This window comes from Corythoichthys intestinalis, chromosome 14, assembly GCF_030265065.1.
Source record: "Corythoichthys intestinalis isolate RoL2023-P3 chromosome 14, ASM3026506v1, whole genome shotgun sequence".
NCBI classification, from domain to species: Eukaryota; Metazoa; Chordata; class Actinopteri; order Syngnathiformes; family Syngnathidae; genus Corythoichthys; species Corythoichthys intestinalis.
The window spans coordinates 51,789,374-51,816,195 of NC_080408.1; the positions used below are offsets into that span (position 1 = coordinate 51,789,374).

General features: G+C 39.8%; 1 protein-coding gene across 1 annotated transcript; it reads left to right on the plus strand.

Annotated features, from left to right (window-relative positions):
* The first annotated feature begins 20,265 nt into the window (after positions 1-20,265).
* Positions 20,266-26,759, plus strand: scg2b (secretogranin II b). The gene is made up of 2 exons (XM_057858262.1): positions 20,266-20,407; positions 23,596-26,759. The coding sequence occupies exon 2, from the start codon at positions 23,615-23,617 to the stop codon at positions 25,352-25,354; it is 1,740 nt and encodes a 579-aa protein (XP_057714245.1). The 5' UTR covers positions 20,266-20,407; positions 23,596-23,614; the 3' UTR covers positions 25,355-26,759.
* The last annotated feature ends 63 nt before the right edge of the window (positions 26,760-26,822 follow it).

Here is a 26,822-nt window from a genome sequence, read left to right on the forward strand (position 1 = left end):
ACTTGTTCAAGTCAATGATTTGCTTTTTCAGATCCATGTATGTATATTTTTGACCCAACAGATTTGATCACTTTTTCTGTTAACCCATAATAAAGTCATAAAAGAACCAAACTTCATGAATGTTTTTTGTGACAAAGAAGTATCTGTTCCAATCACTCTATCGGAGAAAAATCAGTTGTAGAAATAACTGGAAACACAAGAGAGCCATGACATTATGTTCTTCACAAGTGTATGTAAACTTTTGACCACAACTGTATGAAGGATGTTTTCTTCATACGTTTTCCGAAACCAAAAACTCGGAGGAAAAAATGTGAACAATGGATCAACTTGCACGGGTGAAGCAATTTAAGCCATTCACATTTCATATGCAGTAAACATTTTGTTGGGTTGGCATGGTCCTTCAGAGGACCATTTTGATATTTTTTACTTATTTTTTAGCATGGCGTTTTGCCGTGCTGCTTCTGTCTGACAATGAATGACCTGAAAAAGCTTAAACTAGTATCTGACTGCCACTGTTACCTTTTCTGTTGTAAAAAAAACAAGTTTGGTAAGGGGAAGTGTAAATAAATTATAAAATTAAGATTTGTTATTCATGAAAAAATTAAAAGTGTTCATTGGCTGTCAACGAGTAGTATTTGCGATCGCTACACAAAAAGAGCAATGTAAATTACCCCCAAAAACGGTCAGAGACGTAAGACAACCTGAGGATATAATATATAAGAAAGACAGGGCATATGGCGGTAAAGGATGGATTGTTGTAACAGGAGAATGTCATAGTCAGTGGCGTGAGAAAAAGGTGTCGATAAAAAAGCTAAGGCTAAGCTGAGGTCGGCTCGTTGCTTTTTTCTGTCTTTTTCAGCCCTCGACACTCAAGCGATCTCTCTAACTGAACATTTGTAAGTTCTTCCACATCTTTACTAATGAATTTGGCACCAGGGACATCATTTTCGGACAGAATTGGTAGGTTTGACTCTGTAAACATCTCCTTCGTACACGATTTCCATTTATTTACTATTGGGGACAAAGGAAGCTTGTCCCCCCTTTAGCAGCAGTAGCTAACATCATGAATATTAATGAGACGAAGTAACGTGCAGTGTGCAGTACGCCATTGGCTGACATACTGACATGTGATCAGCATGGATAGTTAGTTCTGATTGCAGGCATGAAAATGTGTCAGGGGTTAAAAAGGTGGGAAGGGTGTGGAGGAAATATGTTCCGGTACACTGTACAACTAGGGCTGTCCCAAACAACTAATTTTCTCCCGATTAGTCAGCAGACTATTTTTACGATTAGTCGACTAATCTAATATTTTTTTCCCCCTAACTTAGCAATGAAATCCCTTTTACTAACTTAGCAATGAAATTTTTGATGATGCTTATTAATTCACAAAACATTATGGAACACTTAAATTCTTTATTAAAGTACAAATAAACATGTAAATAACAATAAATCACAAGTAAACAATGAGGTCAAATGCTGATAGCATTAACTAGTGCAAAAGAATGGAATGTAAAGAGATTCAGAACACTGACTTCGCCTTTTCAACATGATTCAAAAACAATTCTTAAAAAATATATATATCTTGCATTAATATTATTGTATACTACCATACATAATCGTATTATAAATATTGCCAATCAGATTTTTTATAAAGGGTGTCATTTTAAAGCTATTCTTAGTGTAGAATCTGAATTCTGAAGTACAGTGGGGAGAACAAGTATTTGGGTTTGAAGTACAGTGGGGAGAACAAGTATTTGGGTTTTCCCATTGGCAGTGTATCAAATACTTGTTCTCCCCACTGTATGTGGGATTAACTCCAGAAATCGTTATTCATATGACGAACATGACGTGCTTTTATTTTGAAATGTTCACCGGAAGTACGTTCGCTAAACCGCTAACTGTAAGCTTTAAACTCCGCAAAAAAAGCTCTTTTTGTCATTGCATTTGTTGTCAGTTATCAATTTTCCCCCTTTTTTTCCCTTTGCAAATGCTGTTAACTGGTGATTTTTCATGTTGGAAGTGTCACCTTTTAACCACAAGTTTGCATTTTGGAGTACACTGCCAGTGTTTTAAAGCAGGCTAAAGTAGGTTGTCTTTTTTCCCCATTAGCATCAATGTAGCAATGCTAACGTTTACAGTGTTTAATATAGATGTGTTTCCTTATTTTGTATGTCTGAATTTTAATTCATTTAATAGTGTTGTTGACCAATACACACCTGGAAAAGGAACTTTTGTCTCATATGCCATCAGCACGCACGCACAAATGTATACACTCACGCACATGCGCGGCGATAAAGCACAGCCGTGAAAATTACCGCCCTCATTTTAATTTACCGTGCAATAAATGGGCTCATTCCATATCGCGACAGTCCTAGCAGCTTCAATAAAACATGTCGTCTAGGCCTGAACGATATTGGAAAAAACTATTGCTGCGATTTTTGGGGGGTTTACGATATTATATTGCGATATTAAAAACTTTTTTTTTTTAAAGAAATTTTCACTAGATGACTTGAATAGCTGTTTGGAAAGACTTTGGATGACTTGCAATGACCAGTGTACAGTGGTCGCCCCCCAAATTTTTGTTTTTTTTGTGTCTGTGCTCAATGTATTTATTCAGATTTAGCATTGGAAAGAGATACATATAAGGTATGTTTTTTTCTCACCTTTTCCCTAAAGTATGATTTAAAAATGTGTATATATATGTGTATATATATATATATATATATATATATATATATATATATATATATATATATTAATAAATCGTTTTAAGCACTTGAAATGTAATAATTATGATCAATTTTAAACATAACTCTCCAACCAAATCATTTTCGAACAAGAATAAAGTACTGTAGTAGAAAAATGCTTGGCTTTATTAAATACTTCTGTTTATCTACCTTAGCTGTGACTCTTGGTGGACATGTAGAAATTACAAACTCCTCATGTTCACTACTGGCATTTAATTTATATGTCTCAAACGTCTCCACACACATTCATTCCAAAGCAGCTTCCTTGCAGAAACTGTTAAACAAGTTAAACGATGATTGACAGCTGCTGCGCTGTGATGTCCGCTTCTTTGGCAAGATCATAGATACCAGCATCGTTAACTTTAATAAGCAAGTGCTGCAGCGACTGTAAGGTTCAAAGAGCGTGTGAGGCTCTGCGCAGAGCAGAAAGCAGGGCGTATTTGGATTAAAAAAAAAAAAAAACTATCGCACGTCCTTGCGATGGGACTATCGCGCAAGCACACATCGCGATGGCGATGTTTAAACGATATATCGTTCAGGCTTATAAGTTAGTCAGTTAGTTAGTTAGATGGACTTATGATCTGCCAGCTTGTAATTGTCTCCTGTCGTCTTCCAAAATTACAACTGAGTGACAGCTCTTTAGGTGTTCATTCACGGCCGACGTGCAGCCAAGCTTGGCATTGAAGAGACAGGACACAACATTGTACCCTTCTTTGTTTCGCTGAAATAAGTCAATGTTTTGGCCCATCTGGTGCGCTTTGTGCCGCTTTCCCCGCTTGCATACCAAGCAAAGAAAGCTCTTTTTGTCATTGTATATTGTAAGTAATGCATATTTTTTTTTCATTTGTTTCACTTGCTCTCTCTCTCTCTCTCTCTCTCTCTCTCTCTCTCTGAGACCCCCAATTTGGCCGAATTTCAAAATTGTCCGATATGCATATGTGATACATCATTGGAAAGCTTAAAATCTCAATTTTCTGGGAGAAGAAAAAATTTGACCAGGAGGTCATTTTGAAAAAAATAAAATAAAAAATTCAAACAGAAAATCCCTAACTGGAGGTGGGAGCACACGAGAGCAGAAGACGCCATGATTTTGACAAGATATTATCGTGTATCGCTTTTCGACCCAAAAACTCCATGTAACATGTATCACTTAGTGTCAAGACATACAAGTGAATCACTAGAGCCGGATTTTGGGGGTATTTTACGGGTGAAACATGGTAATATAACAAGGGTCGCGATGCAGAAATCGCAGACAACAAGGAGTGGTCGAGATTTTCTTTTTTCATATATTTACCCTTTTAAACATTATTTTTCAATTTGTCTTTGTTTGGATCTATTATTTATCATCTAATATATCGGGGAAAATGCGTATGTAACAAAAAAAAAAAAAATACAATTTGGCGAGTTATGAGGTAGATATTCGTGACTTTTTTGCAGACGCCAATTTTCATTGTGACGTAATTGTTTAAAAGTTTAAAATATGCGAGTGAATACTTTTTAAAGGGTTAGAGGTTAGGTTTTTGTTTTTGTTTTTTTAACTAAATATTAGACACCAATTAATGATTCTAAGCTAAAAATGACAGACATTTTGAATAATAAACATAATTAATTACCTTTGTTTTATGGCTAGGTTGAAACTAAAGCGGATGCGTGACGTCTGTAAACGGGGGTTTCCAGGGTAAAACAAGACAAATTAAAAATAGTTCGGGGGCTTAATGTGCCATGAATCTGCCTTGGCAGCATATAGACATATTGTTCTATGAAACACAACAGTTCTTTTGGCAGTTCTTACAGCAGTTTATTTTAAAGAGGGGTGCAAGAGCAGAAACTGGTTTCCACCATATGCATTCAGTGCTGCCATCTCAATCATATTGTAGAACACGGTGACTGGCCATCTCTGTGTTCCTCAGTGTTTGACAAAGCCAAGGGAGCCCTGGATTTGCAAATATTCAAGATGCTAATTGCAGCTATCTAGAGTGATCCCCCCCCCCCCCTTTACACCTAGGCAGTGACTTCACAGGAGTGTGTAGGAGGGTTGTCTGCTTGTTTGAGTGGTCTATAGACCCTACTCACCGACGTCACAGAATGACGTGTCGTTGTATCCGGCCGCCATATTGTCCGTCTCTGTTTAGCCCTATTCTTAATGGTTTCAATTAGTCGTTAAGTTTATAGAGCAATTCTTGGAAGCCCCAGTGCGTTCAGACACTGTAAACTCATTGGATGCGTTGCATAAAAGGCATTATGTGGAAAAGCTTCAGTCTATCCATTCGCCAGATCCATATTTGATGCCTAAATTGATATTTTTCGACCCGCTGTCTTCGCCCTCTCTGCCTGACATCTTTTCCACAGAAACTCGGCCTATTCTCATGAAACTTTGAAAAACATTAAGAGCAACACTCTAAGCAACATTACCCTGTGTGATTTCTAAAACGGCGACAATCAAAAAAAAAAAAAAAGTTGACTGCGATGGCCGACGCTTCAAGGATAGGTGGATATTGGACTATTTCTTCGTTAAAACACGCAACAACTGTGTCTGCCTCATTTGCAAAGAGACAGTCGCTGTTTTCAAAGAGTTCGATGTGACGCAATAATAACAAGACACGCTGACATGTACAACATTACAGGGAAGATATGCAGCGAGAAATTATAGCAACTTGAAGCTAGTTTCATTTCACAGCAGCAGTATTTCGCAAGTGTCGAAAGTGAATGCCACAAAGACGAGACTGTTGAAATTATGAATTAAAAAAAAAAAAATAAAGCAAATGTGACACACAGAAGGGTTTGCTAAAATTTGTTTAAATATATTGTTCTACGTAAATCAGCCAAGGTAGCCCCCCGCATTTTTACCACACCAAATCTGGCCCCCTTTGCAAAAGGTTTGGACACACCTGTTTAACTGATGATCCGTAGACGAGGCCAGCTTCTTTCACGTGGTACCAGCTAAATATTATTCAAAATGTAATGATGTTGGAAGAAATAAGCATCTTGAATTTGAAACTGTATGTTGTCGGCGATTAGCCTCGCAGTGATCTTAAATGTGGTTGTCAGCCCAAAACCCTCTAAATATACCTGTATATTCAATGCATCTTACCAGATATAAAATGACTACTACATAATCCGTGGTAATCGTTTGGAGCCCAGTTTTCTCGTCGAATTGCAGCAGTCCATCTCGCTCTCCTCTCCGGGTCTCTCGGAATACGGTAGAACTTCAAGTCTCTCCGTCTATCTTCTCTGTTATTGCAACCAACCGCCACACACGCCTTCACCATTTTGATTATTAATGTTAACGAGCAGGAAAACACGCCATAATAGGAGGAATTTACGTAGCGGTAATGCGTCAAAACGACGAGTAGACAGACAATATGGCGCGGACGCGTGGTTGTGACGTCATGTGAATAGGGTCTATTGTTTGACAAAGCCAAGTAGTCAATTATGTATCGAGCTCATTTGACGCCTTTCTGGTCTTTCTTAAAATGATCCTCTGATTTAAATACATGTAGGCTCTAATAAACCACAATTGTTCTCTTGTACTAAAATATGTTGTTAGAAACACATAAAATGTTAAATCAATGGCAATATTTTACAATATTTAGTCCATATTTTGAAAATTTGTTGGCGCCATGGTTTGCGAGCTCGCAGTGATGACGTAATTGGTATCTTTCCGAATGTGTAGCGTGTTCAACAATTGCTTATTGCTGCCTAAACTCGCAAAGTAAAATGCCACGATGTACTGCTTTTGGATGCAATTTCCAGTCAAATGGAAAAAAGGGGAGAGAAGTGAGTGGTCAAGGTGGAATTATTATTTTTTGTGAATAAATGTGCATAAGTGCTTCTCCCCCTTTTTGGTCCCTGTATGCATGTATCCTACCCACCACGCGTTACAACTGGCGTCCGAACATTTTTCCTGGATCCTCAGTCAAGTAAGGGTCCCAGCGCGTCTGTCCATTTATTTTTATTCGTCGGTCCCACAGCGGCTTTTCGGATCAGTCTATTTTGTGGAATCGACGGCCTAATCGCGGCTGCGATATTGCCATGGGATCAGTCTAATTCCTGGATCTTCGAGTGAGTAAAAAACGCGGATTTGGATTAGTATTGCTATCTTTTTTGTTGACTATTCTTCGTGGGAGTTTTCCCCAAATCATACTAAATAATTAAAGCACTATGACACGCTACAGTGACGACAGTGACTCTGATGTGGACCTTACAACAATGTTGGGAGTTCGTCAGGGAACGCGTGTTTGCGTACTGCTGAGCTCCCGAGTGAAGAGTGGTCAAGGTGGAAATATTATTTTTTGTGAATAAATGTGCATAAGTGGAAGCTTCTCCCCTTTCTGGTACTTTTATACACGTATCCTAGCTACCACGCGTTACAATGTACAAGACCTGAATTACACAAGGTGTGCTCTTTGGCCTGTACTGTATGTAAAGCACACGACAGCTCTGGATGCTATCAAATCTACATAATTATATTGGGAAAACGTTTGAAAATGCAATATGCTTACCTTGAATATATTACCTTGCGACGTAACAAGAATGGCGACCTATCACTTAAGATAATTTTACAAACTTTATTAACAAAAACATTAAGAGGGGTTTTAATATCAAATTATTATAACTCATACTAACATTTATGTTTTAAGAATTACTTGTCTTAAAAATAGAGGATCCCTTTAATAGCCAAAAAAAAAAACCCGGGATTTCCAGTGCTAGTGCATCCCAGCTAACAGTATGCAGGGTACACTCAGAATCGGTTGCCAGCCAATCGCCGGGCACAAGGAGACGAACAAGCGTTTGTGCACACAGTCATACCTAGGGACAATTTAGAGTTTTTGATGAGCCTGCCATGCATGTTTTTAGGATGTGGGGGGAAACCTCAGTACCTGGAGAAAACCCACACTGGCACGGGGAGAACTCCACACAGGAAGGCCGGAGCCCAGGATTTAACCCTTGATCTCTGAACTGTGAGGGGAACTGTGCGTGTGAAACTTGTGTTTTATTGTGTGTTATATTTATAACTGTGCCGCAGTTTTTGTATTTCGGTGGTTTCAGGAGAAAAAAAAGAGCTCCGTGTGGAACTTTACATTTGGAAGTTCCGGGAAGAAATTCTAGACACTTTCACCCCTGCAGATACACAAAAGTGTAATTAAGTACAGTAACAAAGTACTTTAACTTCGTTATATTTCACCACTGCTCAAGACTAAATAAAACAAAGATATGAATTTTGCTATGTGTAGTAAGACAATGGAAGCATACTTTTTGATTCTGGAGTGAATTATTGCATTCACCTCTTTAAAAAATGAGATGAAGATTTAAAAAAAAAAGATTAATTGCATGCATTAAATAGTAGTTCATCTTTAATTCTGGGGCTTGCTGTCTATCAGGAATAGTCTTTTGCTTGTTTTAGCATAAAAGATTTATCTTGCATATGCCTTAACACCAGCAAGTGTATATTTAGAAGCCATTTTCTATGAAGAAAAAGACATCCATTAGAGGTGAAATGAATCAAGACTCAGTCGGTCTCATTAATGTCCAAATACTTCTCTCGCAGTTTCTGTGACAGTACATGAACACGTGGCCTTTTCAAAGAGGAAACGCCTGCGTATCCCCTATTTGCACCTTCATCCCACCCGTCTGCTCCAATCTCTTCCTCTCCTAATTTGCTCCAAACACACTCTATTAAGGCTCCATTCTTTCCTCTTGACAGCCCGAGCAACACAATGTCCTGAGCGCAATAATTGGTGCATCAACGAAGAAAGCGAGTCTATCAAGAGAGGAGGTGCCGGATGGAGGAGAGCTTCATACACGCAAACCTGCGCGAAGAAACAAAAGGTGGAGGCAAATGAAAGGCCGTGAGGCGGCGTCGCCATGGAGACTTGGGATGAAAAGAAGATGTGCCATGACAACGGGCGTGCCGTTCTCTCCCCTCTCCTCTGTAGTGCCTAGGGTGGAGTGGAGAGCGGACGACGAAAACAAATAAAATCATTCCTCTCAGTCTGAAGCATATTTTGGTTTTGAACAGTAAATCTAAAGTTGGTCTGTTTAAAATGGTTCTTCAGTCCTTCGAAGCACAAGAATCTTGAACAAAGAGAGGATTGAATTTACGTCAGAGCACTTTTATTGAGATTAATTTATTTAGCAATACATGGATCATTGGATTTGTAATATTTATAGCATATTATTACACCCCCTTATGAATGGCCTTATAGTATGAAAGAAAATCAATATTAATAAGATATACAATGCTGGCCAATAATATTGTGGGGACCGTGTTCTTTTCTTTGAAGGCTTCGTTTTTTAAATTATTTATTTATTTATTTATTTATTTTTTTATACTAAGACTACCAAAGCATTTGTAATTGCAATCATTTTCTGGGAGAAATTGAGCATTATTTGACAGAATTGCAGGGGTGCCTATATCTTTTGGCCAGCAGTGTATAGTATATACTATTCTAATAAACTACAAAAAGCAGCAGAACGAACTAGATTGAGGCATTAAATCATGATGCGTAAACTGCTTGTATCCTGTATGATTCAATGAATTGTGTTCTTACTCTGTTTTTACAATGGACAATTTAATAGTGTAGTAATATAGCCAGAATTAAGGGGCTTCTGACTCGACAAGACATGAAAAAACTTATGCATGCATTCATTTTCAGCAGATTAGACTATTGCACTGGTATATTTACAGGTCTTGATGAAATAAAAAAAAAAAAAAATCAGTCAGGAAGCTGCAGCTACTAGAGAATGCTGCAGCCAGAGTCCTCACAAATACAAGGAAACTGGACCACATTACGCTGGTTTTGAAATCGTTACACTGGCTTCCAGTGAGTCAAAGGATAGACTACAAAATACTACTGCTCGTCTAGAAAACACTTAATGGCCTTGGACCAAAATACATGCTTGATTTGTTAGATTCCTATGAAACATCTAGACCCCTAAGGTCGTCTGGAACCGGTCTCCTGTATGTTCCAAGAACAAGAACCATGCAGGGTGAGGCAGCATTTATAGTTATTATGCTCCTCACTTCTGGAACAAGTTACCTGAAGGTCTGAAATATGCTCAAACTGTTATCTCCTTTAAATCAGGGCTAAAAACGCTCTTGTTTGGCACAGCATATCCATAACTATCTATATATTTCAATCTATTTGCATTCTATTTCTCTTGTGCTTTATCTCCATAGCTGATTTCAATTATTAGTAGTAGTAGTATTTTTTTTTTCTTATTCTATTCGTGATTAAATGCAATTTTAATGTATAATTTTATTTCCTGTTTCGATTGTCTTTGTTTTACTTTCTACTGATTTAATGTGATTTTTATGATCTTCATGTGATGTAAAGCACTTTGAATTGCCTTGTGTTGAATTGTGCTGTATAAATAAATTTTCCTTGCCTTGCCTAGTGTTATTTTCCATATTTAGAACACATTTTATTATATGTATTTTTTCCACAGTGAAGCTGGAAGGGCATTTTTATTACTAGAAGCCATGTGAGACCATTGAAATGTCTTGCTCATCCTCTCACTCTTCTGCGGTGTGTCATTTCTGGTCTTCCTCTTAGCTGTCACATTTTCTGCTTGGAATTGGATGTCCAAAATTGCCCGACAATAAGCCGCCTTTAAATGAAAATTTATTTGGAATGGGTTTATCTGAAATCCAGTGGCAGGGAGTAACCACGTACATATCCTTTCATTACTCACTTGAATAAAGAAGTTGAACCAGCACTTAAACATAATGACTTCTAACGACTCTGCTAAACATGGTTCCTGCCTGTATTCCTGTCAACAAAATATTAATTGATGTTTCAGTGTGGCATGATGGACCCTGAGTGTAAAGTGACATTTGTGACTTGTTTTGGAGGCTGCATGAAATGACAGCTCATTAGACACCCCTCAAAGGATTCACAACCACTTCCTCTCAAACCAACAGCACTCTTTGGGGATTGACATTTTTCCCTCTTAGCTATGCCAGCAATGAGATCAGTCTCATCTTTCGGGCAGTACTAATACAAATCTACAAGAAGAAATGCATCACTCCATCCAATGAAAGAGCTCTTGTAATATCAATAAGGCTCTGCATTGCATCCTTACCACAATTCCAGAATTGTACATCAATTGCCATCTGAGCATTTAGTGACCACTTTTTTCTGTTTTTGCACGCCTGTGTATGGATAATCTAGCAATCTACTAATGGCCACACAAGAGAACCCAAGCAAAGAATGATTTGTTTGCTCGCTCATCTGCGGTTAGAGCAACGTGACGACGTCATGGCTGTAATGCTGTGTGACTGGAAAGCACTTTTTTTTTTTAAACGCACACACGACACCCTTTTATCGCTGATTCACATCTGTGCTTCTTCATCTCAGAAAAATTCAAGTTGGTGACGACAAGCAGGGACATTTTATTCATAGTGTGATGAAAGTAGAACCTCAAGAGAGGGTATTGACTGGTTTTCCGGCACTAATGGAAGAGATTGAGATGAAAATGGAACGTAAAATCGGCTGTATTGTGATAGAGACATTATAGAATAAAATAGTTTATTATAGAGCCATCCCTTTTTTGGACTGGTCACCAATCAGAGAGCACATGGAGATATGTAACAGAGGCAGTAAAACCACCCACTGTCCCACTGTTTAACCTGCTATTAATGCAATCCTTTTATCACATACTGTATATTTTCAAATAATGTACTTGTTGTACTGAGTGGTTCCAATCCAAGAATATCACACGCACTGTATGCCTAATAGCAAATTGAGGTCTCAAATGAAGCCCTCTTTGAAGAATTACCATGAGGACCATACTACCAACTGAAACCTCCGTGAAGTTGGCCCTCCATCAGACGCAAATTTATATACAAATGATGTAAATCGTTTGTGCTGTAAAAGCTTTGGTGTGTGTTGCTAACATTATTGAGATGTTTACAATACTTCTATAGGTCAATCTGAGGTCAACCCATTTTGATTAAAGATGGCTAAAAATGGTGTCAGTTGTTTATGCTTTGGTTGTACTGGTTTGTGCTGTAAATATTTTCATTTGTGTTATCGTTTTTGAGATATTGACATATTCATTTCGAGTGACGTCACACAGCCCCCCATTTATTGCAAAATGGACACAAAATGGTGCCATTCGTTTATGCTACGTTTGAGCTTTTATCGTTTAATAGATATTAAGATACTAATTTGAGGAGATGACGTCACTCGCAGCTTTTGCGTATCCAACTCTTTCGGCTGACGGAGAGTACCAACTCTCTTAATAACGGAGGGGTGTCCCAACAATTAGCGCAAACGTAGCACAAACAAATGAATGCAGCCCTTCGCTCTCGAAATTAATATTTCAAACCTCAATTTACTGCAAAATGAACCCAAATAGGTGTGCTCTCGAAATTAATATTTCAAACCTCCACTTACTGCAAAATGAACCCGAATAGGTGCCATTCGTTTGTGCTAGTTGTTGTGACACCCCTCTGTTATTGAGAGAGTTGGTACGCTCCGTCAGCCGTGAAAGAGGGGCTGCGATTGACTTTTTTTTTTTTTTCTTTTAATAATATATTTTCATTTAATTAAAAACAACACATGATGATATTTGATCCAGGACAATGAAATCATATCAATTAACGTATCAACGAAGTGATAAGAACAATCATACAATCTCTCTCTATATATAAATAATATCCTGTATATGTAATAATATATATGTATATTTAATATACATACATGGTACACAAAAAAGCCCGCCGCAAACCGTTTGCTGAAGACATGTAAACAAAGCACATGGATTACTGGAACCATGTCCTATGGTCTGATGAGACGGGCGGGCTTTCTTGTGTACCGTCCTCAGAAGAGGCTGACAGCCATGCACACCAATTTGATGTAGAGTGTGGCGTATGGTCTTAGCACTAACAGGCTGACCCCCCCACCTCTTCAATCTCTGCAGCAATGCTGACATTACTCCTGTAACGAGTCACATGCCATTTTGGAGGGAAAATGACAAGCAGTACTCTCTGAACATACAATTTGGACATTTAGGGATGTACGTATTTACTAAGGAGTGTCCTCACTTTTGTTGCCAGGGGTTTAGATATTAATGGCTATATTTTGAGTTATTTTGAGGGGAAAATAAATTAACTCTATTATATAAGCTGCACACAGACTACTTTGCATGGTGTCAAGGTGTCATTTTGTCAGTGTTGTCCCATGAAAAGATATAGTTAAATATCTGCAGAAATGCAAGGGGTGTACTAACTTTTGTGATACACTGTATATATATTTAAAACTTATTTTATAGACTTAATCTGACTATAAAAACTGAGAAGATAGAAAAAATCCATATGAACCTTTTACGAGGCGTAAATTACATTTAAAAAAAATAGAATTTAGGACCCTCCCCTTGAATTTATAAAAGACGACAATTGATAATACACAAAAAAAAAGTTGAATACCTCTGTGAAGTTGGCCCCCCATCAGACACAAATTTATTGAAAAATGATGTCATTTGTTCATGCCACGTTTGTGCTGGATATTTTTTTCGTTTGTGCTGCTATCGTTTTTGAGATAATAACAATTCTATTATAGGACAATCTGAGGTCAAACAGCCCCCGCAATTTGATTGAAAGTGGTGTCAATCGTTTGTGCCACATTTGTTCTGTAAAAAATGTTTGTGCTGCTATCGTTTTTGACATTCTTTTCAAGTGATGATGTCACACAGCCCCCATTTATTGCAAATCTGACCCGAAATGGTGCCATTCGTTTATGCTACGTTTGTGCTATCGTTTTATTGATATTGAGATAATAATTTGAAGTGATGATGTCAATCGCAGCACCTCTGTCGCGGCTGACAAAGCGTACAAGCTCTCTCAATAACAGAGGGGTGTCCCAAAACAAACCAATGGCACCCCTTCGGATCCATTTTGCAGTCAATGTGGAGGTTGAGATAATAATTTCGAGTGATGACGTGACTCACAGGCTCCTATTTACTGCAAAATGGACTCGAAGGGGTGCCATTCGTTTGTGCTACGTTTGCGCTAGTTGTTGGGACACCCTTTATTAAGAGACTAGTACGCTTCGTCAGCCACTACGGAGGCGCTGCGATTGACGTCATCACTCAAAATTAACATCTCAACATCTATAGACAAGTTTTCGGGGTACTTCCGCTTTACTTCCTTATGTCTGCCCGCAACTTCCGTTTTACCATTGACTTCAATGGCGCTGGAGTGGCATCACTCACTACAAAACCCTGAAAAAACACGATTTGGAAGTACCGAATCCTTCTGCCATCTCGACATGGGAAGACATCATCAAAAAGTGGCCGAGGGTGACCACAAGTAAAATATTTTATTGACTCGATGGCAGTGGATGGAAACTTCATCAGGAACGTGAAAAAGCTCTGAGGCATTCCAGGATCTGCACAGCCACAAAGTTGGATGTGTCCTCATCAGTGTTGTCACAGATTACTTTAAAAAGTAATTTAATTACTGATTACACCTAAAAAAAAGTAATCTAGTTACTTTACTGATTACTTTATTATCAAAGTAACTAGGTTACTTTAAAAGTAACTTATCAGTTACTTTTTACCATTTTTTTCCCCTTTTGCTACCTCAACATAAAAATAACTGAAAAATGTCATTGCGTGTAATTGAGTTTTTCACATAAGACTTAATCTTTGAGTTAGCAGGGGTTTAGTCGACCAGCCATTAACTCGCCGTAGCGTAGCCATTCCGGAGCCCTAAAACTAACAAATAACTGACAAATTGCACAAAATTTGTTTATATCAACTCCAACGACTAATTAAAACCCCGCTAACGCCAAGATTAAGCCTAATGTAAAAAATTCTGAACTTCCCCTTTGAAATAAAGACCTAGCCGTTAAAATGTTGTCTCCAAAAGTTGTAAAGCAATAAAACAAACAATAAAAATTAATGAAATGAACAAAAATCCTACAACGTAAACTTTTCATAATGGGTCAAAATCATTTTTCGAACAGATCATGAGACAAGTATCTCGGAGACTATCCTTTGCTTTGCTAAGCCAAAACTACACCAGAGGAGGCAAGATGGATATTTAGAATTTCTTTAAACCTAAGCTTTCAAACGCTGCCAGCAACAACTTGAACAGTTGATTGAACTCGAGCAGTGTCAAGATTTGTATATACTGTACATATATACATATATACTGTATATATATATATATACAGTATTGGCCAAAGGTTTGGAGACACCTCTAAGGTGGATACTTTGAAGAATGTAGAACACAAAACCTGTTTTCAGTTATTTCACTTTTTTGCCATCCCACATGTTGGTTCATAGTTTTGATGTCTTCAGTGAGAATATACAATAGTCGTGAAAATATATAAAACGCAAAAATCATGAAGTGTGTCCAAACGTTTGACTTTTGTTTCAGTCTTCAACATGCTTTTCCCCCAGTCTCACAAATGTAAAACTTCGCCTATTATTACGAACTAAGTATAAAATGTACATCATTACACATATTATAAAGGCTGGTTACAAACTGTAGAAGTGCTGGCTGTCTCGTTACCTGTCGGCTTTGATTCGAGTTTTTTTGTGCTGTAATTCCAAGTGCCTCCTTGTTGAATTGGATGTCGAGTTTTTAGCAGTCGACAGTCTTTCTGAGCTTGCGCAGAGTTTGCAACGCACTGAGATATTTTTGTCATCTTTACTGGACGGATATGTGAAGTAATGGCTGTATCACTAGTGAGCAAATGCAGCCGTTTGTTGTATCTCTCCGGCTCCTTTACTGTTAGCATCCTGATAGGTAGCCACTAGCCAGGCTATGTTGTTGACCGCCGTGGCAGACGGCGCGCGCACAGACAGGATGGTAATACACGTGACCCGTTTTTTTCCCCCCGATGAGAAAACGTGAGATGTGATGTCACTCCCAAACTCAAGCGCAGTATTTTCTTTTCAAATGCTCTTCGTACATGACTACAATATTCTTCATTCTACATACAGTATGAGGCAACAACAAAATAGTAACCCACAGGCACTGAGGAAACTAACTTTAATCAGATTACTGGCTTGGAAAAATGAACGCGTTATAGATTGCTCGTTACTGAAAGAAAGTAATCAGATTACTGACAACACTGGTCCTCATACAGAAACACGGGAATTTTCCGTACCACAAACCATGGGTGCTGGTAACATCGGCGTGAGACGTCCAAACTGCAGGCTGTACATGTATCGCGGGTCCCGTGCGTTCCTGTAGTCATGCTGCCGCTGTGTTATGGAAGGTATGTGCTCCAAAAATACGAAACCTAAAATCTGGCGCATGAAACGACCTGTTGCCTTTGCTATCAGTACGTGTTGAATGGCAACGCATAAATGCAAGTGTCACAAATTTTTTTGTTCATTTATTTTCAGGTGGAAAACACTGTTAGGCAAGGGAAGATAAGTTGATGGGCCTCACAACAACACTAACTGCACGTTGATGGAGATATATAGAGAATATGTCGTCCTTACTGGGGGCGGCCGAGAGGCTGGGGCGGGAGGCGGTAACTCGCCTCGCGACGGACCGTCAGCTTGATCCCGAGATCCAACTACGAGCTTTTTAACCGCAGCAACTTTCAGATACGCTACTGGAGCTGGAATAACTGAGGACAGCGGAAGAAAGCCCGTCTGAAGGCCGTAATGTCAGGAGAAAGTTTGGTGAGGCTCCGGAGTTCTGCTGTCTGATATCACATTCTCGTATGCTATTTTTCCAATAGTTTTATGAATAGTGATTTACTGACCCGTTTTGCAAATGCACCAATGGTTTTAAATAAAACAAGAAATGGAATCATGTTGTCCAAAAGTTTTATTGCTATCTGCTGCTGCAATAAAAAAGAATGACATACTATTTTTGTTGATATGTACATACCTTGTAGTATTTCTTTGTAACAACAAAATCCGTGTCAGCCCTTCTGCATTCGGCAAATGAAATTTGAAATTTCACCTCATTTTGGCGACTCAAGTGGCCGGCGTATCAATCTATACCTCGCGTCAACACAGTTTTCCGCCATGAGTATTTTTCCAACTATAGACCCTACCCACCGACGTCACAAAACCACGTGCTCGCTGTATGGTTCCGCCCACTTGTCTGTCATTTTGTCTCTGTATTAGCATTGGTTTCAATTGATCGAGGAATTTAAAATGCATTTCATGGAAGACCCGGTGCTTTCTGATGCCGTAAACTCACTGGATGTGTTGCATAAAAGGCGTTATGTGGAAAAGCTTCGTTCTATACAGTCGCCAGATCCATATTTGATGCCCAAATCGATGTTTTTCAACCCGCTGTCTTCGCCCTGTCTGCCTGACATCTGCTACGCTGATATTTACAATTATCTTGTCCACACAAAATCAGCCTATTCTCACAAAAATTTGAAAAACTTCAAGAGCTTGGAGGCTTATAAATACTTTGTTGCTGGTTGGGTGAAACAGGTCCTCGTCCACGAAAATTCGGCAGGAATCTATCTTGTGCTTGAAAAGGTGAGTTACGAAATTTTCAATTCAAAATCTTTTGTTGTTGCTAACATCCACTGTCAAGTCTAATGTATTTCATGTCGTTTGTCAATGGAGTTAAGGCTTTTAATGTTTATATGGTTTAGCGATAGCACTCTCACTACATACATACGTGTATGTTGTCGGCGATTAGCCTAGCAATGATCTTAATTGTGGTTATTTGTCAGCCCAAAACCCTCTAAGTATATCTTAAATGCATCTTACCGGATATAAAATGACTACTACATAGTCTGTGGTGATTTTTTGGTGCCCAGTTTTCACGTCGAATTGCAGCCGTCCATTTCGCTCTCCTCTTTGGATCCCTCGGAATACGGTAAAACTTCAAGTCTTTCCTTCCATCTTCTCTGTTAGTGCAACCAACAGCCACACACGCCTTCACCATTTTGATTATTAATGTTAAGGAGCAGAAAAACACGCCGTAAATAGGAGGAATGTACGTAGCCGTAACAGGTTAACACTATGTTTTGACGGACAATTGGGCGGTACCATTCAGGAGAGCGGAGTTGTGACGTCACGTGGGTAGGGTCTATACTGCATAATTTATACTGGGGACACAAGTGGCACCTTATTAAAAAGAGAGAGAGAGACCCACAAGCGTAGCTGCTAACCACTAGTGAACTGAATATGTTAGTGAATTATTTTCTTTATACTAGTCTGTGACTCCTATAGGCTGGGGACCAGCACCTCCAACACAAGAACGATGGAAATGGGTGGATGCATGTTTCTTCTTTCTTAAGTACAAGGATTAGTACACAATCATATGCAGTGGCGGACTTGGCAATTTTGGGGCCTAAGGCGAACATATCAAGGGGCCCTCTTCATGGGTCAGGGGTTAAAAAGGTGAGATGGGTGTGGAGGAAATATGTTCCGGTACACTAGGGCTGTCCTAAACGACAAATTTTCTCCTGATTAGTCAGCCTACTAGTTTTACGATTAGTTGACTAAGCTAATAATTTTTTTTTTTTTTTTTTTTACTAATTTAGCAATGAAATGTGTTGAATTTGTTGACGCTTATTAATTCACAAAACGATTTTGGAACACTGAAATTCCTTATTAAAATACAAATAATCATGTAAATAACAATAATCACAAATGAACAATTAGGTTAAATGCTGATAGCATTTACTAGTGCAAAAGAATGGAAAGTAAACAGATTCAGAACACTGACTTTGCCTTTCCAACATTATTCAAAACAATTCTTAAAAAAAAAAAAAAAAAAAAATTCTAGCATTATCAATTATAGTACACTACTACATATAATAGTAGTATGATTATAATTATTCATTACCAAACATACAGTATTTGTCATAAAGAGTGTCATTTGAAAGCTATTCTTGGTGTAGAATCTGTATTCTATAGTATTTACTCTACATATTATAATATTAATTCTGAAGTATGTGGGATTAACTCCAGAAATCGTTATTTATATGACGAACATGTGCTTTTATTTTGAAATGTTCACCGGAGGTACGTTCGCTAAACCGCTAACCGAAAGCTTTACACTCCGTAGAAAAAAACATTCTTCGTCGTTGCTTGTGGTGTCACTAATAGAGTTAAAGTTTTTTTTCGTTAGCAAATGCTGTTTACCAGCTGATGAGTGTTATTGTATGACTGAGTGGAACTGTACTGCATTGTTTCGCCACAGGGTGTGCTGTCGTGTATTTTATGTTCGGTGTGAAGAAGAAAGTTAAAAGAGGCATTAGCGGCCTGTTCTCAATGTCTCCCTCACTGCACTTTGGCTCTCATGGAGAGCATGTTTGCTCATGTGTCCGAAATAAACGATAGCAGACGTGCAAAGTAGCAAGTGAGCTGTAAAAATAGCGAGCTTAGTGGCGTGAAAAATGCAGGAAAGCTAAGTGAAGCTAATGAACAGCTAAGCGGAGCTAAGCGATGCTAAACGAAGCTAAGCGAAGCTAAACGGCGCTAAATGAAGCTAAGCGACTGATACTCAGTTCGCCGTCGTGGAACAGTCCATTGTAGTGCATGTGTGTGGGGGAGAGATAATATAAATGCAGCATTCAAATGGGTTTCTTTTTTGTTTTGTTATTTGTTTGTATGGTATGATGACATAATTATACATGAGGAATAGTTGGGTGTGCTGCTGGCCCCGGTGGCCCAAGCTCTTGCTCGTTGGGTCAAGGGCAGTTGGTTGTGGGCCCCCTACTGGTTGGGGGCCTAAGGCGATCGCCTACTTCGCCTGAATAGTATATCCGCCTATGATCATATGTAGGGACTGATGCTCTTTAGAAGCCTGTTGGATCTCACCATAAATCTCGTCACTCTCTACATGTGTGGTCCCACTTCTCGAAGAGGCACCCTGCGTGGCCTTCATCTTGTCACCGGTAGGAGTGCATCTGATTTGGCCCACGGTCAACCGGAGGCGGTTTATCACCGTCAGGTTGGCTGATCTCAGGAAAGAGGAGGGAGAAGGAAGGGAAGAAAGAGGAGGGGCTGCTGAACTGCGACAGCGTCTGTGAGTCATTCCTGGAGGGTTTAACTCTTCAAATGCCATGCAGAATACAACTTTGTATGAAGAGGATGACAAATGTGAAGAAAATGAAAGAGTTTCATCAAGTCATTATTCCTATATGTAGTGGTTATAATCACAGACTGCTGGATGGTTGATGCTGTATCTAACCTGCTGATGTCGCCATTGCATTTAAAGAAACGTTGTTGTATGTAACAATTTAAACATGTTTATATCTGCTCTTTGCTTCTTTACCCTGTCTTGAATTTCTCATCTGGCATTAAAAATGGATTTTCATGTAATTCATAAAATGGAAGAAAAGCGCAAAAATATGGATCTTTCTTTGTTTGCACACAAAGCCAAGGGCACTGAAGAGTTTAGTTCCAATCAGTCCTTATTAACGATCGATAGCTCTCACCGTGCAACAGACGGCGTCGAGGGCTATTTTTAATGCAACCAGCTTCTTTGTATGCCATTCCATAAAATCGTGAATCATTTATATGGTCTTTTTTCTTTTTAGGGGGGCGGCTCTTGCGTGCCTGCGTGCGTGTTGCGATGACGCGGTGGTCAGGTGTCTGCTCTTATATGCAGAGGAGCTGTCCAAGCGCTGCACACACAAAACAACAGGCACATAAAGCTGCAAGAGGACATGCCCAACACCTCCGCTGTTGTCTGAGCGTTTTCCTCAAAGGTAGGAACGCATTTTACCGGCTATTTCCACGAGAAAATACACGGAGAAATAGCACGTTGCCGTGATTTAAGACTTGGAATGCACATCCATCCGGAAACGTTGCTAAGAAAAGCTCAAAACGGGTAGATTATATCACGTTATTTTTTCTTGAATTGTATTATTTTCCCCTTGAGTTGAGACTCGTCCAATTAGATCTCGATGTTGTCCCTCACAACGCGAGTGATGAGTCATACGATGAGATCGATGGATGGGAGAAACAAACACATTCCGCGGAAAGCAAATGCATGACCATATCCAGTACAGTTCTACCAAACATTTGGATAAATTGTTAAAATTTTGCTGTAGTGATTTTTCGAACGATAAAACGATAAGGGGTTAAGGTGGTTAGAATTTCATGCCGAAAGGTTGCCACGGAGCCGGAATTTATTTATTTATTTTGAATAAATAAATCCAGCGAAATACAAAGAAAACTACTTCTGGCAGTTATGATTATAACATGTACTAAGACAAAATAGGTTTTACACATGCATTAGGCATGTAAAAAGGCATATTTTCATTCAAAATTGCATTTTTTCAATAATGTGCAAAATAACAACAAAAACACCAACCGCATCTCCTCTTTTCCCTCATTTCCTCACATCTAAATGCAAAACCTCAGTTTTTACTTCTTTAGAACATAAAAAACATCCTATGTTTTTAAGTTAAAATTGCAGAAAAATGTAAATATGGACTTATTTTAATGTGGATGTGTATAATTTAACAAAGTACAAATGACTCTTACATTATGTACATTGAAATGAAATATAATTTGTAGGTAATGCAAACATCCACTTTTTCAAATTATAAGGAATAACCTAAATCAGGGGTAAGGAACCTATGGCTCGCGAGCCTCATCTGGCTCTCGGCCAATGCGTAATGTTAAATGTGGAACCAGCCAGCTCGCTTGACATAAACGGGCCATGGTGAGCTAATGGAGCATTTCCACGTTGATCTTGGTGGTCCTTTCATCGCCGATTGCACGGTAATGGATAAAATGCATAGAGGAAAATTAAACTATGAAAGTGAACTGTGTGGTACCCAAAGTCACACAGGCGGGCAATCAATTTCACTTTCATTACTTTTTCACCTGTCAAATTGTCGTCACTTCCAGGAGTGTGTGACTCACGAAACTGCTTCCTTGTGAGGCTCCACCTATCTCGGCTACTGTGATGCATACGTCCACCTGGTTGTGGTTTCCACTTCAGGAAATATACACAACCATGTTTCCATTTGTTTTTTTCCAAGTGATGAGTGCGCAACAGAGCAACGATTGTAATATCTTAAGTGATTGTTAGGCTTTCGTTGTCGTTTTCACAAGGTTTTTATCAATCACAATTCGGCAATTTTGTAATATATATGGATGGATAATATATACATATATATATTAGGGCTGTCAAAATTATCGCGTTAACGCGCGGTAATTAATTTTTTAAATTAATCACGTTAAAATATTTGACGCAATTAACGCACATGTCCCGCTCAGACAGTATTCTGCCTTTTGGTAAATTTTACAGCAAGGTTTTTTGTGCTGTCTAACAGCGAACTCTTGTGGTCGCTTTGCGACATGGTTTATTGCTTTCTGGCCAGTTCAATATGGCTGCAGGACGTCTCGGGCTGACGCCTGCGTTGTAATGTTGTGCTTATATGATCCTTGGACAAGATATGTCCGTAAGTATGGTTGTTGTAAAGAATGTACATATTATGTTAGTAAGCGAAAAGTTATATTTTTTGTATGAGACGCTTTTTTTGTTTAGTGAACCTGTATAGCGTGCTAAGCTAACGTTGTTGCTAATGCAATGCTTGTGTACTTTTTTTTTGTAGTTTCACTACGGTCTAAAGAGGACAGTGGTTTGAGGCCATTTTATTAAAAAATCAGATGAAAAAGGAAGAAGTCTGATTATTAAGGCGTCGTTCACTAGCTGTCTAGCTTTGGAAAAAGTAGACGCTTCGGAGTGAGGACAGCATAGACAGATTTAAATGACAGTAGAGTGAAATGCCCACTACAGTCCTTATGTACCGTATGAATGTATATATCCATCTTTTGTCTTATCTTTCCATTCCAACAAATTATTTTACAGAATATATATATAATTTACAGAAAAATATGGCATATTTTATAGATGGTTTGAATTGCGATTAATTGCGATTAATTAATTTTTAAGCTGTAATTAACTCGATTAAAAATTTTAATCGTTTGACAGCCCTAATATATGTATATGTATATATATTATATACTTATAGACACAACGACACAAACACTCTGTATGGGCTCTCGTAGAATCACATTTCTCAATACGTTGGGTGTTTTGGCTCTCTCAGCCAAAAAAGTTCCTGACCCCTGACCTATTGTAAATGAACAAAAATAAGTCCAAATGTGCACAATAACATGGAAGATGTTCTCAACCTCCCCATCGGAGCAAATGAAATAAAATAAGCCTCAGCGCTCTTGTAAAGATTTGATTTTCATTTACATTGTCCTTTTTTAGTCGCATTAATTAAACAACTTATCAGTTACCCGTCACTACCACCTCTCTGGTTTGTCCTTTTTTTCTTTTGTTGTTCCAGAAAACACTTATTTAAACCAATCACCTATCTATCCATGCTGATCACATGTCAGTCTGTCAGCCAATCGAACGGACAACTTAGCACATCGACGCGACTCCTCAGTCAGATACGATGAAGTAGCTCGGCAGAACTCGGTGGAATAATTACCTGTTGAAACGGGTCACGCTATACAAGCACTTTATTAGGCTTGTTAACACTTGTGCATGTAAATCTGATGTTAGCAGATCGTTTTCTTCTTGAGATGCATGTGTGGGGCAGCCTGGCAGTTTTTTTAGCATGAGGTTTTGACAGTTACCATCATATTTTCGGGCTCAAAGCACCATTTCACCCCGTTCCGGCTGAGAATCTTTTACCAGAACGGCGTACCAAACCGTTCCAGCCCACTTTCACCCCTGGATAAAACTAACACAGGAGGGAGCGAGGGTAGATTAGATAATAGCCAAAAAAACCTTACTGTGGGGCTGCTAAAAATAACCCCAACTATGCTCACCAACAAAACACTGGAAAAACATTAACGAAATGATACAATATTATTGAACTGACATGAATTCTGTGGATAATCTACCTTGTTTTTCTGTTTACAGGTGATCAATTGCCTATAACATGCTGCATTTCCACCATAAGTTGCCCACGGGGGCAGCCGTGGTCCTGCTCGCCGTTCTCCTCCACGGATGTGCGATACAAGCCGCGTCTCTCCCCCGTCACTACCGTCTCCGAGGCAACGCTGGTGAAGGGCAGCCAGCCGGTTCTGACTTGCTCAAAGCTCTGGAGTACATAGAGAACCTGAAGCAGCGTAACGGCGGTCGCCCAGGACCCCCGGCCGCCAACTACGACGAAGTGGACAAGTACAGGGTGCTGCTTCAGCTCGCGTCCCAGCAGCAGCAACAGGATGAGGCCCCCGCGGAACGTCAGGACATCACAGCGGAGCAGCTGATGAGAACCCTGCTCAAGTCCCTCCAGGATCAGGCAAAGTTCAGCCCAGCCTCAACGCCCCGGAATGACCGCCGCCTTCACAGACACCGCACCAAAGACACAGAAACTGAGCAGAGCTCACCGGTGGATTACACTAACTATCCCAGAGCCCACAAGAAATACCCGTTGATGTTTGAGGATGAGGAGAACACGGACGCTTCCAAGCGGACTACGGAGGATCTGGACCAGAAGTACACCCCTCAGAGTCTTGCCAACCTTCGCTCCATCTTTGAGGAACTTGAAAGGATGCCCATGTCTGTAGGACAGAAGAGAGACATCTTTGGGGAAGAGGCCGAGGACACCGATGAGGAGGGACACCCGAGAGAGGAGTGGGTTCCCGTGGAGGAACAAGAAGAGACCGAGGAGATGGTGAACGGGAGCCACGAGGAAGCAGACAGGGCCCTTGGGGATGAGGAGGATGAAGATGGCGAAGAAGTGCAGCGACGCTCGAGTCAGGACCAGGAGGACGCTGACGATGACACCAAGCTGGTCGATTACTACCTCCTTAAAGTTCTGGAGATGACCGATCAGACGCAGAACAGGGACCAGACCGGGGAGCAAAGAAAAAGACTCATCCGTCCTTCCATTGTTGATCCTCGTACCGTGAAAGAGTTGCTGGAGCTCTCGTTGAAGCTCCACGTCCCCCCGCAGGACCTCATCGACATGCTGCTTACGGAGGAGCTCCGGAAGCTCCACCGCAACCCTCCGCCTCAGTCTCGCTATACAACCGGACAAACCCCAAAAGTCCGCTACTTCAGCCGCAGACTGCCCCTCAAGAGCAAGACCGCCGCCGCTCCTGAGGACATGGACCGAGAGGACTTTTTAGACATCATCGGAGTGGAGACCATCAGCAACGAGTATCCCGTGATACCCAGACCAGTCAAGTCATCCTCAGATCGAATCCCGGCGATGCCCAACCCTGATACGAATGCAGAATCGGTCAAAATCCCATCTCCGGCCGGCCATAGGGAGAATATGTTCTTGTCCGAGCTCAACAAGATGCCGCTGCGACGTCAGGCGGATGACGACGATACAGATGACGGCGATGTGGAGGACGAGGTGACCACCTATCTGGCGGCCAAAATTCTCACGGAGTACCCGCCCAACGGGATTGCTAAGCGGGACACCCAGGCACAAACCAAGGGCCGCTTCCCCTACGAGCTGTACGAGAGAGCCGTGAAAGACTACTTGAGCCAGGTGGACTCTGGGAGCAGACCTGTGGCCAAGAGGGAGGCCGAAGAGGAGAAGCCCACAGAGGTGCAAAGCGAAGAGGAGGGGATGACGGCCAAAACCTCTGCTCCGGCACCGGGCACCACATCGGGGGGAGAAGGTGGAGAGGGGTTCCGTGACAAGGCTGTGGCTGGAATGTAAACGTTATGATTATAGTATTTCAACTTTCTCTGTATGGTGGATGTGATCTCGTTTACAAATTATATTGTATAAATCATAGCAGATATCACCCTAATAAAAGGAAAGATATACAGAAAATATATATACAGTCCCTATTTGCTGCAAGGTCATTATAGAAAAACAGTGATGTCAAAGGAGAGGAGACCAAGAAATTATTCAAAACAGGGTTTGCACCTTCCATTAGTCCAAAATGAGTACAGGTAGTTCCCAGGTTACGACGTACTCAACTTATGTGTTTACGACGCCGAAGTCTCAGCCGCTGTTTTGTCTCCAGTCGTTTTTTAGTTGCGAAAACAGTACCTTCTTGTACCACACTCTTATTTTTAACTTTATGAATACTTGTTCTGTCCTCACTAAACATGAAGTTGTTCAGCTTTACAGACAGCAAACAAGGCAATTGTGGTTTTTGAATTTTTTACTTCATTCATGTTTGACAATTTGTAAAGCTGTAACACACATGTGCAGTTTTGTTCAAAACGACAAGCATTTTAACAACACTTGACACAAAACAATTGGTGTTCAAACATCCATCTAGTCTAGTTAATATGTGAATTTAGTAGATTAAATTAGCCTAATTTGCCTAACAAAAAATGCTATGAATGCTATCCTATTTACAATTCTCATAGCCAATCACTCACATATACCTCCACAAACTGTAGCTCTAAACTTAATTACAAATTCATACACAAACATATGTATATTAGCTGAAACGACTTACAACCTTATGTTGTCCTTTATCCATGTCATACAAAGTGACAGTCCAACACTGCCACCAGAAAGCAGTGTATCCTCCATCATTAAACAAAATTTCTGGACTTTTTGGATAGTTATTGAGATGTAGGGGTACTTAAAGGGTTCAGACTTAAACAGAAATTTGTGTTACATCGCCAGTGTAGGAACGGAACTCATTCGTAACCTGGGGACTACCTGTATAGACAAAACTTAACTATTACATTTTGTGAGATGGTTCAATTTTTAAATTGCTGGTGTTTGTAGAAACAGACTATTTACAAGGAATTGACATCGGTTAAATGTATATGTGAATATAGCTGTAAATGATGCCAGGCTCAAATTTGATCAAAATCTGAGAATATGATCGTGGTTATTTTCAATTAGAGCTAACAGGAACGAGTGCTGCCGTGGCTCTGCATATATTCAGGGTTCGTGAAGTTGTTGTAATTATGATTATGGGTAATTATTTACCAGTCTAAATATCAGCCTGCCTTCCAATCGCTTTCATACTGCAAAGCTTTGCATTGTTGGCCTATCAGTGATTGTGCTATGTATGCTCATTTTTAAACCATTTTGTACATGCTCTATAATGTGTGATGAAGCACAGATGAATAAAGCATCAGCTGTATTATTTTTCTTCTTGCAGAGTTGTCTTGCTTATTGATAATAAAAAACTCAAACAGTCATCATGAGTTAA